General features: G+C 42.5%; 1 protein-coding gene across 1 annotated transcript in view; it reads right to left on the bottom strand.

Moving 5' to 3' along the window:
• Positions 1-7,274: 7,274 nt before the first annotated feature.
• LOC122797812 (synaptotagmin-1-like) overlaps positions 7,275-15,543 on the bottom strand; it is a 1,293,557-nt gene continuing 1,285,288 nt past the window's right edge. The window contains exon 7 of the mRNA XM_044066335.1: positions 7,275-7,469. Coding sequence (XP_043922270.1) covers positions 7,275-7,469 — 195 coding nt within the window. The remainder of the gene's footprint in view (positions 7,470-15,543) is intronic.

Here is a 15,543-nt window from a genome sequence, read left to right on the forward strand (position 1 = left end):
ATCACTATGCAAGTGCCAATAAATCAGCACAGCCCCAGACAGCATAATTTTTGTGAAAACATCTGGAAATATTTTATCAGAATAAATATCCACAGTGCTTTTAATGTTTCTAATCAGATAACTTAAAAAGATGGCTTGCCTCCTACTCCTTTGACACTTGACTTTCTACTAATGAAAAAATACGTATCTATATCATTGCCCAAAACAGTATCGGTTACTGAAACAAAAAACAGTTTATATAACATAACATTCAGTAACTCTGATTATCTCTGATTTTTCAATTATGTTATTAGTCTGCAGTATCTGTTTTTGTGTTTGTGGTTTTAAAAGAGAGTATAAACAATTCAGCAATTTCTTTATCTCCTGCAAATGTACCGATGCAGATAGATAAAATCCATGAGCTACAATGTCGGTCAAGTTTTGCAAGATAAGGTAGCTAGTGTAGAAATAAAATACCAAAGTGTTTGCACCGTGCTCAATCTCAAAGGTACAAACTTACTGACTTGAAACTGTAGTTTTATTGGCCACTAGGGGTCATTTCCATAACTCCTTCATCTTCCTCTCTTAAAACCTAGTTGCCTCGTGGTTTGAGCGTCTTTTCAGGCTTGTTGGCTGTTGGTGAAGCACCCTCCAAGAGGAAAAAACGCTGAGAGAAGAAGGGAGCCACTTTTGAGATTTTAAGTATTTTTTCTCTGTTTATTTGCTAAGTTTTTTTGCATAGCTGCCTAGCTTGAGCATTTTCTGGCTTGTTAAACTTGATTTCTGTATTAGTAGCTGTATTTAGAGCACAACCAAAAGCTGTTTGCTGAATTTCCTGTTTGCACTTAATTTTAAATCGTTTTTTCTTAAAACTTGCATATTTTCTGTCCTTGACCTAGCACTCTTGTGTGGGGTCATTTACTGCACTGTTATAACTTGATATTACTTGTGAACCTCTGCTATCTCTGTAAAAAAACAAAAACAAAAAAAAAATCTTGCTTTTTTCCCACTTTTCTGAGTTAAAAAAGTTCAGTTACAGGCTTGCTGTTCCTGAACTGTTTGAAAGTTTCTGTGAGGCCATTTTTGCTTGGGCTGAAGGAGGGTCTCTGTGTTTATCAGTGGCAGTGACTAACATTGAGCAGCTTCCTGCCCCGGAGAGGTGGTTACTGACTTGAAACTGTAGTTTTATTGGCCACTAGGGGTCATTTCCATAACTCCTTCATCTTCCTCTCTTAAAACCTAGTTGCCTCGTGGTTTGAGCGTCTTTTCAGGCTTGTTGGCTGTTGGTGAAGCACCCTCCAAGAGGAAAAACGCTGAGAGAAGAAGGAGCCACTTTTGAGATTCTAAGTATTTTTCTCTGTTTATTTGCTAAGTTTTTCTGCATAGCTGCCTAGCTTGAGCATTTTCTGGCTTGTTAAACTTGATTTCTGTATTAGTAGCTGTATTTAGAGCACAACCAAAAGCTGTTTGCTGAATTTCCTGTTTGCACTTAATTTTAAATCGTTTTTTCTTAAAACTTGCATATTTTCTGTCCTTGACCTAGCACTCTTGTGTGGGGTCATTTACTGCACTGTTATAACTTGATATTACTTGTGAACCTCTGCTATCTCTGTAAAAACAAAACAAAAAAAATCTTGCTTTTTCCCACTTTTCTGAGAGTTAAAAAGTTCAGTTACAGGCTTGCTGTTCCTGAACTGTTTGAAAGTTTCTGTGAGGCCATTTTGCTTGGGCTGAAGGAGGGTCTCTGTGTTTATCAGTGGCAGTGACTAACATTGAGCAGCTTCCCTGCCCCGGAGAGGTGGTTACTGACCTGAAACTGTAGTTTTATTGGCCACTAGGGGTCATTTCCATAACTCCTTCATTTGTCCTCAGAGGAGTGGTTTAGGGCAGTGACTTGTGGTTTGTTGGCCAATTTGGGTCATTTCCTGTCTTTTCCAGCCCCTGCTATAAAGCACGCTTTAGCGATTTAGCCGATTTAGCGGAGTTGCTACTGTTGCACACTAGGGCAGCCGTTAAGCAGGTTTAAACTATTCGGCTACCTAAAGTCCACTCTTCAAATTTTCCCTTAAAACTACCTTCCTCGAACTATACTACTGATCTAATCAGCGTATCCTATAATTAAAAGATCATCTCTACTTGACTCCAAGTAGACTATTCTCTATCTGTTAAACGTAGCACTTGCTCCTACAGTACTTATTACCTTGATACGGCACTCTTGTCATAGATAGTACCCCAAAAGGCAACCCCCATTTCTTGGTCACCCACGTCCCCGGAATCTTTTTAAAGTTTTTTGTCTATTCCTTCTAGCATGTCGAGGATCAGTTGCTAGTGTCCTCTCCTGCTCAGCTGGTGAACCTGGGAATATTGAGGCAATGTTACAATTGCCTCATGTACACAGACAACCCTCTCCTCCTCCCACAAAACACAAATACATGCGAGATGCAACTATACGGCCAAACTGGAGGCTGAGCTCTCTCAACATAGGACTGGCAAGACCAGTCAGGAGGAGAAGGTTACCACACACACTATAGACCCAGTCTCACATATTACCATTACAACCTCAAATCATACACATAAACACACAAAGACATACTCGAGGCTCTGATCAAAAATCTACCAAAACAGCAGAGGCCACCAAAGCAGACACCCAAACAACCACCACCTCAGAACACAACACCTGCAACACATAGACCTCACAGTCAGAGTGTCAAACAGTCACAGCCCTTAAGGCCAAACACAATGCCAGACACACTAGTCATTGGTGACTCCATAGTCAGACACACTGACGTCCCGCTCACCAGACTGAGTAAGGAGAAGGTCACAGTAAGCTGCCTGTCGGGCGCTAGAATCCGCCACATAACGCAAGCACTCAGGTCTCTCAACAGCAGGTACAAATATGATTCAGTCATTGTCCACGCTGGTGTAAACGACCTGAGACGAACCTCCTTGGACTACATGAAAAGAGACATTGAGGAGCTCTCTGATTATGTAGCCCAGACAGGTATGACCCTGACCTTGAGCAGTATCCTACCTTCACCAAGAATGATGCCACAATACAGAGATAAGATGATCAGCTTTAACAATTGGCTTAAACACTGGTGTCATTCAAAGGGGATCCAGTGTCTGTCTGCCTGGGATGACATGCTGGACAAGCCACGCTGCTTTGCAAGGGACGGCTTGCACCTGTCACCCTTGGGATTCCGGATATTGGCAAAGGCTCTTGCCACCCCATAGTGCCTTTTTAGGCAAGGCTCAAATTCTAAACCTACCACCCTAGAACACAAAAAGGAAAAACTAAGGGTAATGCTGCTCAATGCCAGAAGTCTAAATCTCAAAATGCACGCACTCGAGGCCCTTCTCAGTATGGAGAACATCGATGTCTGTGCTGTGACAGAAACCTGGTTCAAGGCTCCTGAGAGCACCCCAGAGCTATCAGGTTTTACCTCATATCATGCGTTCTGGCCCCAAAATCTGGACAATACCAAGAAAGGAGGGGGGGTATCCATATTCATCAAGGACACCCACACCTCAAGACTGGTGGCAACGCATGATGCATCGGAGACCATCCAGGTGCAATTAACCATAGGCAAGACTGCTCTGCAAATTGTAGCATGTTACAGGCCACCCTCACAAACTCAGGAACCTCACATGGCCTTCCTGAAAACACTAGAGGGATAAATGTATCACCAAACACCATCATACTAGGTGACTTCAATTACCCTAATATAGACTGGGAACACTACTCAAGCCCAAACACCCTAGCCCAAAAGTTCCTGGAATTCATAAACTCAAATGCCATGGAACAACTAGTCACCATCCCCACAAGAGGAGATAACATACTTGATCTCATCATCACGAACATGGGAGCACAATGTTCAACACCGGAGGTGTACCCCTCACTGGTGAGATCAGACCACAAACTAATCTCGCTGGAGGTCCTCATCCCACCCCACCTGAAATAAAAAAGACCACAGTAAAGAACTTCTCAAAAGCCAACTTCACACTTCTAAAGACTAGTGTGGTCTCCTTTAAGGCCCCTGAGCCGGCGGAAAACAGTACTCAAGCCGCTGAATCACTTACAAATGCCTTCTACCAGCACCTGCAGGACTGCATGGATAAGGCAATCCCAAGCAAAACAAAGACTCTTTGTACCAAAGGCAAGCGTCCAGTCTGGTGGACCCCAGCCATAAACAAACTCTACAACAAAAGGAGGAAGCTACTACAAGATAGAGCAAAATCCTTAAAAGGTAAGACACCCTTGATCACTATAAGTAAAAAACTAAGAGCTCTCATAAAATCATCCAAAGAAAATTTCGAGAGAAAAATAGCTAAAGACTCAAAAGACAATCATAAGGCCTTCTTTAGCTATGTTAGAAACCTGGGAGGAAACTCCCAGATATGCTCAGAGCTAGTTCAAAATGATGTGAAGATTACTGATCCTACAGACATTGCCAACATACTGGCTGACAGGTTCAGTGCAAACTTCTCCCCCCCCAAAAGGAGAGATATCTATACCAAACGATTGCAGCCCCCAAACATCTCCAGCGCCCAAGTGAGAACTGCTCTCTCCAAAGCAAAAACACAGCATCCATGGGACCTGATGGTGTCCCCGGCTGTGTGCTCCATGAACTCAATGAGGAATTAAACCCACAGCTAGGACAGCTGTTTAATCAAAGTCTTACCTCTGGATACGCACCCAGGAGTGGCGCACTGCAACTGTGGTACCACTTCACAAAGGCGGTGCCTCCACCGACCCTGGAAATTACCGCCCATTAGCTTGACAAGCCTTATCTGCAAAGCCATGGAGAGGATCATAATGGACCTCATAAATAAAGACATAGGGAATTTGCAGACTTTGGATCCAACCCAGTTTGGCTTTGTCAAAGGCAGATCATGCCTTTTAAACTTGGTTGACTTTTTGAAACAGTCACCAAAGCCATTGATGAGGAAAGGCAGTCCATACAGCCTACCTCGATCTGGCTAAGGCCTTCGATACAATACCCCATTCGGGTATCATTGAAAAACTCATCAGCCTAAATGTCAACCCATACATCACAAGATGGGTTGCAAACTGGCTGAGTGACAGAACCCACAGGGTCAGAGCTGCTGGCGCCATGTCAGACTCAAAGCCTGTCACAAGTGGTGTCCCACAGGGCTCAGTCCTGGGCCCACTCTTGTTTGGCATCTACTTTTCCAGTACAAGCAAACACAGGAGGGTTATGGCTGACAAAGTTTGCAGATGACTGCAAACTGGGCGCCATAGTAGAAAACACATCTGACACAGATATCCTTCAGAAGGGTCTCACAGAAGCGGATAACTGGTGCCAGAGCCACGGCCTAAAGTTAAATGCCAAAAATGCATAGTCATACCCTTCGGGAAAAACAAGGTTACCCTAGCTACCAAATAGGTGGCAATCCACTGAGCACAGAAGAAGTTATCAGGGACCTGGGGACCCAGGTTGATAGTAGTCTGTCATTCGACACCCATGTAGCTAAAGTAGTTAGGAAGACCTTCTACATTGCCCACCTTATCATGAAGGGATTCTCATCTAGATCAAGGGAGGTCATAGTCTCCCTTTACTCATCACTCATCAGACCAATGATTGAGTACAATGCCCCATTCGCTGACCCGACACTTGCAGCAGCTGGAGAGGCCACAAAAGTTCCTCACCAAAAGGATAAAGGGTCTCAAAATCTGTCCTATGCTGCCCGACTGAAAGAACTCCAGCTCTATTCAGTCGCTTACCGCTTGCTCAGAGGTGACCTTTGCCTAACATACAAGGCCATGTCAAACCCAGATTTGATGAATATGCTTCACCTCAAAAAATCTAGATCCATCAGAGCCACAAGGGCGGGAGACTTAAACCTTGACACGGCTATTAATAGGACGTGCTGGAGGGATAGATTCATCACCCAAAGACTCCCTATGCTGTGGAACAAAATCCCAGTACATGTGAGGCAGAGCACCTCGCTGGCCTTGTTCAAGAGAAATCTTGACCAATGGATGGGAGATCGCAGATATACCCCAGGGATTACCTCAGTGTCACTGCTCGACAGAGGCACAGCAAAATAATGGGTATAGTTCCCCATACTAAAGGGGTGGTGTAAGCCACAAAACGATGGGCTAAGCTTGTAAATGCCCTCGGGCAGATAGCCTAGTATGAACCTATGAACCTATGAACCTATGAATCTTGGAAAAATAATTGTACTGACTGTTTTTGCTATAATGCAGTGAACTATGGAGGAGTCGTGTTATTTTGGAATATCATAAATTGTACATAATATGACAGAGGCCATCTCCTTGTATCATGTTGTACATAATATGACAGAGGCCATCTCCTTGTATCATGCTCTATCACAAGCCCTTTACTCGTTGAGAAAGGCTGGCTTCATTAGCTTCCTGATTTTGCATTCATGTAGTGCTTGCTTGTGCAATTTACTGTATTATATCACTCTGTGTTAGTGTGTTCTAAACTTTTACTTCTTCTTCTTTCGGCTTTTCCTGGTTAGGGGTCGCCACAGCAGATCATTTGTCCTCTCATGATTGGCAGTAGAGTTTTACGGTGTCGAGTTGCCAGCCCGGCGCCCAACCTCCCACAGAAGGCACACACATGCACGCACTCATGCCTAGGGCCAATTTAGAGTGTCCAATCCACCTACAGCATGTCTTTGGGATGTGGGAGGAAACCGGAGCACCCGGAGGAAACCCACGTGACCACAGGGAGGACATGCAGACTCCTTGTTCTAAACTTTTACTGATATGCTTTATATAATTTTAGCGTACTCATTTTGCATAATTATATATATGTAATTGTTTGAACAAATTTTTTTCATTCAAATTATTTTCTTCACAATTCTATATGACTTTATTGAATGATACTTCAATCATTTATACTATGCATTTATTTTATTTATACCTGTTATCTCTTATAATCTTACATGGCATCACCCTATTGTGAATGAATTCTTAATACAGTTATGCTTGCTGTGAGTGCATGTGGGTGTGTGTCTGTGAGAGTGTGTGTATGTATAATCATTTAACTACATTGCACCTAATTCCAAGTTTGAGAACAGCAAGGCAAACTGCAAAACATTTTTAGATTTCAATTCTGTATATTGCACGAACATGTGAAATATTTAATGTAATGTAAAACTGCTTTCTGTGGAAAGCTTTTTATGACTCAGGAGGCTGTAATTTCTAGTGACACAGTTCTAACTATTTTCTAATGGACTCATCATTTAAAAGACTGAATTGTGCAATCCATATTTATCTGCAGTAGCCAGGAGAGAGTAGATTACAAAAAGGTTGCAGTGTCACCTGCAAGCTTGACAAGTGAGATTGCTCCTTTCTGAGATGTGCTTAATCCCTTACCTGATAAGCCACCCACATCCATCTTCTTCAGGTTCTTTGCCTCAAGAATGACAACAGTCAGTTTACCAGCAGTGGGTACATAGCGTAGCGAAAAGCAAATATCACCCAGTTTCTCTTGCTGCAAAAGAAAATCCACATTTATTACTTTTGATACCAATAATACATATATCTTAAAGCAATTTCTTTTGCAGGTATACTTCTGAATTTGGATTTATGTTAAAATCTGAAGCCATTCTGTTTATTGTAAAATTAAGATGGTATAATGGTAAATAAGATGTGTTGGTCTAGTGCTGTTGGTTACTTATATGCTGTAGTAGGAATTGGCCTTTGAAACACTGCTTGTTTTTTTCCATCAGTTTGTTGTAAATACGTTAGGGTACCCTGGTCGCTGCTGTGACCTTTTTCTTTACTAACTGCTGCAGTTAACACTGGTCTAAGAGACCTACCTACAAATAAAGGGCATTACTGTAACACAAGCAGTACTTCTATCAACAATAGCAACGTAACATTCCTACTAAACAACAGTCTTGCAACAAGAAATAACAATTCACAATCTATGTATCTTACCCAAGAATACAGTAGCAATGTCACAATTTGTTCAACATTTGCATCATTCTGAACCATGAACTGCAAATATAAATGCAGAGAGAGAATGGTTTGGAACTGTATATATTTTTTGCACTGAAGACCGACCAAACATTAAAATAAGAAACCCTGCAATTATCAAATGTTCTGAAGAGTGCAGACATTTCACATGCTTTGAAGTATTTTGCCTTCGTTCTGTAACACAAGCTCAGTCCATCACATTGCTTTACTCCCTAGTATAAAATGGCCCTTGGTTGACACTGACAGCAGTTCTTGACATATTACTCATCAACAGAATATTTTTTCAACATTTATAGGCAATAAAAAATGCAGTTCTGTTTTAAATACTTAAATTAGTTAGGGAAAGACTAAAGAAGCAGTCACCTTGAAGTGGAAAATAATACCAGGTGTTTACTCTTGAAACTATATATTAATCTCCATGTTTTAGGAATATGTTTATTAGACATAATAGTCTGCACCTCTAAATCAAAGTCGCTGATTATTGTAAAGCAGTGAATAAGGCATCCACTTCTTTTACTTGTTTTTGCATAAACCTTGTCGCTATTCCAGACAAATATGCATGTACTGCTTAATACATTCAAATGCACTTAGCCACTTAGAGCTTGATAATGAAATGTTGGCTGAGAGGCAACATTAGGCCTTGGTATGATCTTTGAACCTGCAATGATTCACAAGCAAAATAACTGTTTTGCAGTAGACATCTTCTTCAATGACTGATTAACTTCCTTCTTGGCAACAATCAAATGCAGACACTTGCCCTTAATATCACAACTTGTTTCATCTATAACATGCCTTAAAACACAATGTCCTGCAAATAACATATAGGATACTGGAATGGTCACTTTTATCCGGCAGAAGAGTAATCAATAAGGAGAGAAAAGCATTCCTGTTACCATAAGAACAGCACAGTGGAGGTGTGGCCAGCATTCCTGTTACCATACGCACAGCACAGTGGAGGTGTGGCCAGCATTACTGTTACTATACGCACAGCACAGTGGAGGTGTGGCCAGCATTACTGTTACCATATGCATAGCACAGTGGAGGTGTGGGCAGCATTACTGTTACCATAAGCAGAGCACAGTGGAGGTGTGGCCAGCATTACTGTTACCATATGCACAGCACATTGGAGATGTGGGCAGCATTACTGTTACCATAAGCAGAGCTCAGTGGAGGTGTGGCCAGCATTACTGTTACCATATGCACAGCACAGTGGAGGTGTGGGCAGCATTACTGTTACCATAAGCAGGGCACAGTGGAGGTGTGGACAGCATTCCTGTTACCATACGCACAGCACAGTGGAAGTGTGGCCAGCATTCCTGTTACCATACGCACAGCACAGTGGAGGTGTGGCCAGCATTACTGTTACCATATGCACAGCACAGTGGAGGTGTGGGCAGCATTACTGTTACCATAAGCCGGGCACAGTGGAGGTGTGGACAGCATTCCTGTTACCATACGCACAGCACAGTGGAAGTGTGGCCAGCATTCCTGTTACCATACGCACAGCACAGTGGAAGTGTGGCCAGCATTCCTGTTAACATACGCACAGCACAGTGGAAGTGTGACCAGCATTGCTGTTACCATACACACAGCACAGTGGAGGTGTGGACAGCATTACTGTTACCATAAGGAGGGCAAAGTGGAGGTGTGGACAGCATTCCTGTTACCATACGCACATCACAGTGGAGGTGTGGACAGCATTCCTGTTACCATATGCACAGCACAGTGGAAGTGTGGCCAGCATTACTGTTACCATACGCACAGCATAGTGGAGGTGTGGCCAGCATTACTGTTACTATATGCATAGCACAGTGGAGGTGTGGGCAGCATTACTGTTACCATAAGCAGGGCACAGTGGAGGTGTGGACAGCATTCCTGTTACCATACGCACAGCAGAGTGGAGATGTGGACAGCATTCCTGTTACCATACACGCAGCACAGTGTAGGTGTGGAGAGCATTCCTGTTACCATAAGCACAGCACAGTGGAGGTGTGCACAGCATTCCTGTTACCATACACACAGCACAGTGGAGGTGTGGACAGCATTCCTGTTACCATACACACAGCACAGTGGAGGTGTGGACAGCATTCCTGTTACCATAAGCAGAGCACAGTGGAGGTGTGGACAGCATTACTGTTACCATACCATAAGCAGGGCACAGTGGAGGTGGGGCCAACATTGCTGTTACTATAAGCAGAGCACTGTGGCTGTGTGGACAGCATTCCTTTTTCCATAAGCAGAGCACAGTGAAGGTTTGAACAGCATTCCTGTTACCATAAGCAGGGCACAGTGGAGGTGTGAACAGCATTCCTGTTACCATAAGCAGGGCACAGTGGAGGTATGGACAGCATTACTGTTAGCACAAGCAGAGTACAGTGGAGGTATGGACAGCTTTACTGTGACCATAAGCCAGCACAGTGGAGGTGTGGACAGCATTCCTGTTACCATAAGCACAGCACAGTGGAGGTGTGGACAGCATTCCTGTTACCATAGGCAGAGCACAGTGGAGGTGTGGACAGCATTACTGTTAGCATAAGCGGAACACAGTAGATGTGCAGACATAATTATTGTTATCATAAGCCAAGCACAGTGGAGGTGTGGACAGCATTATTGCTACCATAAGCTGAGCACAGTGGAGGTGGACAGCATTGCTGTTACAATAAGCAGGGCACAATGGAGATGTGGATAGCATTTTTGTTACAATAAGCAGAGCATAGTGGGGGTGTAGACAGCATTATTGTTACCATAAGCAGGGCAGAGTGGAGGTGTGGACAACATTCCTATTACCATAAGAAGAGCACAGTGGAGGTGCAGCCAGCATTACTGTTATCATAAGCAGAGCAAAGTGGAGGCATGGTCAGCATTGCTGTTAGCACAAGCAGAGCACAGTGGAGTAAAACACATTTTGCCCATGTCTCTCTAGCTTGTTACTAATCGGTTTAAACATTCTATGTCAGATGGGAAGAATAAAGAGACTTCGGCTGACAGTGCACTGAATGTGATTTGGGACTCAGATCTAAACGCAATGAAGCCATGGAAATAAACCAATATGACTTTTCATAGATTATTCTGTCTTACTCAAAGCTGCATCTCAATAAGGACATAGAGTAGGGGCACTTTAACCAACATCTTGCTTGCCAAATCTGGCCCAAAAGCTTTACAAGTCAAAGGAAATGTCATGTGTTTGCTCTGGGCAAAATCAGAGACAGGGGGGGCCATGATATAAATTTGCAAATTGCTAAATAGATGACTATCATTAAGAAAATAAATTTATTTGTGAGATTCATGATATGAATCTAGGAGCTAATTCGAGAAATACATGTTTTTTTCAAAGAATGTTTTGGTAGATGGAAATTGAGTTTTGACAGAGGTGGTGAAGCAAAAACTTATGTGAAATGTCATGAACATGTAGGACAGGAGTAGGGTATTCCAAATAATCAGATAGTAGAGGTAAAGCCAAAATTTAAAACAAGACTTGAGGCTTTATAGTAATTACTGAAAAGGACATCTCACAACCACCATTTTACCTGTCTTTAGTATATCTGTTCTCTTAAGAACTATATTTTGTGTTCATTACATATGACAATGAGTTAAATACACACCCCATTATAGTTATTTAATCGTTTTTTTATAGTACTGTCAGATGTTAAGTAATGGATTGTACATTAATGCCTTATATAAAGAAATAGAATTCTTTTCAAGAAATGAAAGGGTACTAGTGTTCCACATATAGAAATGTCCTATTATAATGGGGTTTCTACATTCCTTGTCAAAATGTGCATAATGTTGGAAATATATCGTGTTGAGTTCTTGTTCCATTATGGATTTAATGATATGATGGCCAAAATCCATTTTAAAAAAAATATTAATTCATCACTATTTTTCTGGTTGCTATAGTCAAGCCCTGAAGATTTGCATCCTTGAAATACTGGTCTAGGTTTAAAGCCTGAGCTTCCTGAATACCAGTAGAAACAAAATATTGCCGGTATATGGCATATTCGTTTAGCTCATTAAATCTGTAAAACATTTACTTTCTCTTATAAGAATTTCCTTACTCTGTTGTTTTGTTTTCTTGATGTCCTATAGGTTAAACATTGTTAGACTCCTAATTTATATATATTTATATAGCATTACTGTTAGCACAAGTGGAGCACAGTGGAGGTGTGGACAGCATTACTGTTAGCACAAGCAGAGATCAGTGGAGGTATGGACAGCATTACTGTTAGCATAAGCAGAGCACAGTGGAGGTGTGGACAGCATTACTGTTAGCATAAGCAGAGCACAGTGGAGGTGTGGACAGCATTACTGTTATGACAAGCAGAGCACAGTGGAGGTGTGGACAGCATTACTGTTATGACAAGCAGAGCACAGTGGAGGTGTGGACAGCATTACTGTTACCATAAGCAGGGCACAGTGGAGGTGTTTACAACATTACTGTTAGCACAAGCAGAGCACAGCGGAGGTGTGGACAGCATTACTGTGACCATAAGCAGAGCACAGTGGAGATGTGGATAGCATTACTGTTACTATAAGCAGTGCACAGTGGAGGTGTGGACAGCATTACTGTTACTATAAGGAGAGGAAATTGGAGGTGTGGACACTATTACTGTTACCATAAGCAGCACAGTGGAGGTGAAAGAGGAAAATCCCAGGATGCAAAAAACTCCCTTACCAGCTTCAGTAAGAAACTGAGATCCCTCATAAAAGCCTCCAAAGCTAGTTACAAAAATAAAATTGCCAAAGATTCCAAAGACATCCACAAGGCATTCTATAACTATGTCAAGAATCTAAATGGAAAAGCTCAGATCTGCTCTGAGCTAAAACAGAATGGCATTAAATATACTGATCCCAAAGATATTGCCAATATCCTGGCAGATCGATTCAGTGCCAACTTCAGCCCCCTCTCACCCCCTAAATGGCCCATCTCAATACCGGAAGATTGCCAAATTCCAGTAATAACGGCTACACAGGTAAAAAACACACTCTCCAAAGCTAAGAATACAGCATCCATGGGACCAGATGACATCCCAGGCTGTGTACTAAATGGACTACAATATGAACTGGCACCTCACCTAAGTGTCATGTTTAATCATAGCCTCACCTCAGGTTTCATGCCCACTGAGTGGCGCAGAGCTACTTTTATCCCACTCCACAAGGGGGCGATCCACCTTGGATCCCGGAAACTACCGTCCAATCAGTCTGATGAACCTTATCTGTAAGGCCATGGAGCGTATTATCATGGAACTTATAAACAAAGACATTGGAAACATTCAAACACTGGACCCCACCCAGTTTGGGTTCGTGAAGGGCCGATCTTGTCTCCTGAACCTGATTGACTTCTTTGAATCAGTCTCCAGAGCCATGGACAAGGGTAAGGTGGTCCACACAGCCTATCTAGACCTTGCCAAGGCCTGTGACACCATCCCCCACTCTAGGATCATAGATAAACTTACTAAGCTGGGCATTAATCCCTACATCACCCAATGGGTTGCCAATTGGCTTACTGACAGAACCCACACTGTAAAAGTAGCCAAATCCAAATCCAGCTCCAGACAAGTGACAAGTGGAGTACCTCAGGGTTCAGTCCTGGGACCGCTCTTGTTTGGCATCTACTTCTCTGAAGTACAGGCCAACACTAAGGGAATCTGGCTAACAAAGTTCGCAGATGACTGCAAACTGGGAGCCATTATTGAATCCCCAAATGATGTGGATATTCTACAAAAGGGCCTTACAGAAACAAATGCTTGGTGCCAGAGCCATGGGCTCAAGCTGAATGCCAAGAAATGTATATTTATCCCCTTTGGGAAAAAACATGTACCCGTAAATTACCACATAGGTGGCAGTACACTAAACACCGAAAGTGTGATAAGAGACCTAGGGACACAGGTGGACAGTGGTCTCACCTTCGATAACCACATTACCACAACAGTCAGGAAATCCTTCTCTGTGGCACACCTCATCACTAAGGGCTTTTCATCCAGAAGAAAGGAAGTCATTGTCCCACTGTACTCATCCCTCATTAGACCCATTATAGAATACAACACCCCATTTGATATATACCTCTCAAGACATCTGCAACAACTTGAAAGGCATCAGAAATACCTCACTAAAAGAATCACAGGCCTAAAGCAGATGCCCTACGCTGACCACCTTAAAAAACTCCAGCTATACTCTGTCACATATTGTCTACTCAGAGGCGATCTCTGCTTAACATACAAGGCCATGTCAAACCCAGAGCTGTTGGACATGCTACACTTAAAGAAATCCCAATCCCTCAGAGCCACATGCTCCAGGGATCTAAACCTTGTCATCACAATAAACAAAACATGCTGGAGGGATAGGTTCCTGACCCAGAGACTCCCCAGACTCTGGAATAGACTGGCCATACATGTCAAGCAGAGTGCCTCTTTGGCCCTCTTCAAAAGGAACCTTGATGACTGGATGGGAGAAAGGATATTCACCCTGGGGATCACATCAGTCACCCTGCTAGACAGGGGTCCAGAGAAGTAAATAGTGTGGGAAGAAATAGCCAGGGAATTGTTATGGCTAGGCTTGTATAGGCCCTAGGGCTGATAGCCTAGTACCAACCTATGAACCTATGAACCTATAAGAAAGCATTACTGTTGCCATAAGCAGGACACAGTGGAGGTGTGGACAGCATTACTGTTACCATAAGCAGAGCACAGTGGGGGTGTGGACAGCATTACTGTTAGCACAAGCAGAGCACAGTGGAAGTGTGGACAGTATTACTGTTTGCACAAGCAGAGCACAGTGGAGGTGTGGACAGCATTACTGTGACCATAAGCAGAGCACAGCGGAGATGTGGTCCACATTACAGTTACCATAAGCAAGGCACAGTGGAAGTGTGGACAGCATCACTATTAGCATAGGCAGAGCACAGTGGAGGTGTAGACATTATTACTGTTACCATAAGAAGAGCACAGTGGAGGTGTGGGCAGCACTAATGTTACCATAAGCAGAGCACAATGGAGGTGTGGTGTTCTTCTACAAAATGGCCTGATTTGTTTATAGTACTCAGGAGATGGTTCAAGCTGAAATGTAGCAGAAATGTAGTTGTGGGAACATAAGAAATCATTTAAATTAAACTAGTCTTGTTGAGATGGGCAAAAAGATTCAAATATGTCACCATTAACATATCATTATCAGTTATCATACAGTAGCAGCCTAAAAAAATCTGTAGTTTGACAAATTATTACAAATGCAACTGTACATTTTAAATTTACTAAAAATAGTCTTTTGAACATATCAGATGTGCTCATTTTGTTTTATTGAATAAGCCACTAGTAATGCATAAAGCTGACCCTGAAGGAGCCCATGTTCCAGCTTTTTATTAATTCTCATTAAGCTTCTGGCTAAAGAGTTGTAGTAGAGCGTGCAGTCTGAATGGTAATAGCACAGTGAAATGTAGAAATAAGTCTACATCATGGCAATACTAGCCAAAAAGTAAAAATAGACATTTCAAAACAGCAGTTCCTATTTAGAAGGAATACTCCTATACTTCTTTTTTTATGAAAGTGACCTGTGGCCTAATGGATAAGATATGAGTCCTCAGACCTGAACATTGC

This window comes from Protopterus annectens, chromosome 3.part1 (genome assembly GCF_019279795.1).
Source record: "Protopterus annectens isolate FY-2018-M chromosome 3.part1, PAN1.0, whole genome shotgun sequence".
NCBI lineage: Eukaryota > Metazoa > Chordata > Ceratodontiformes > Protopteridae > Protopterus > Protopterus annectens.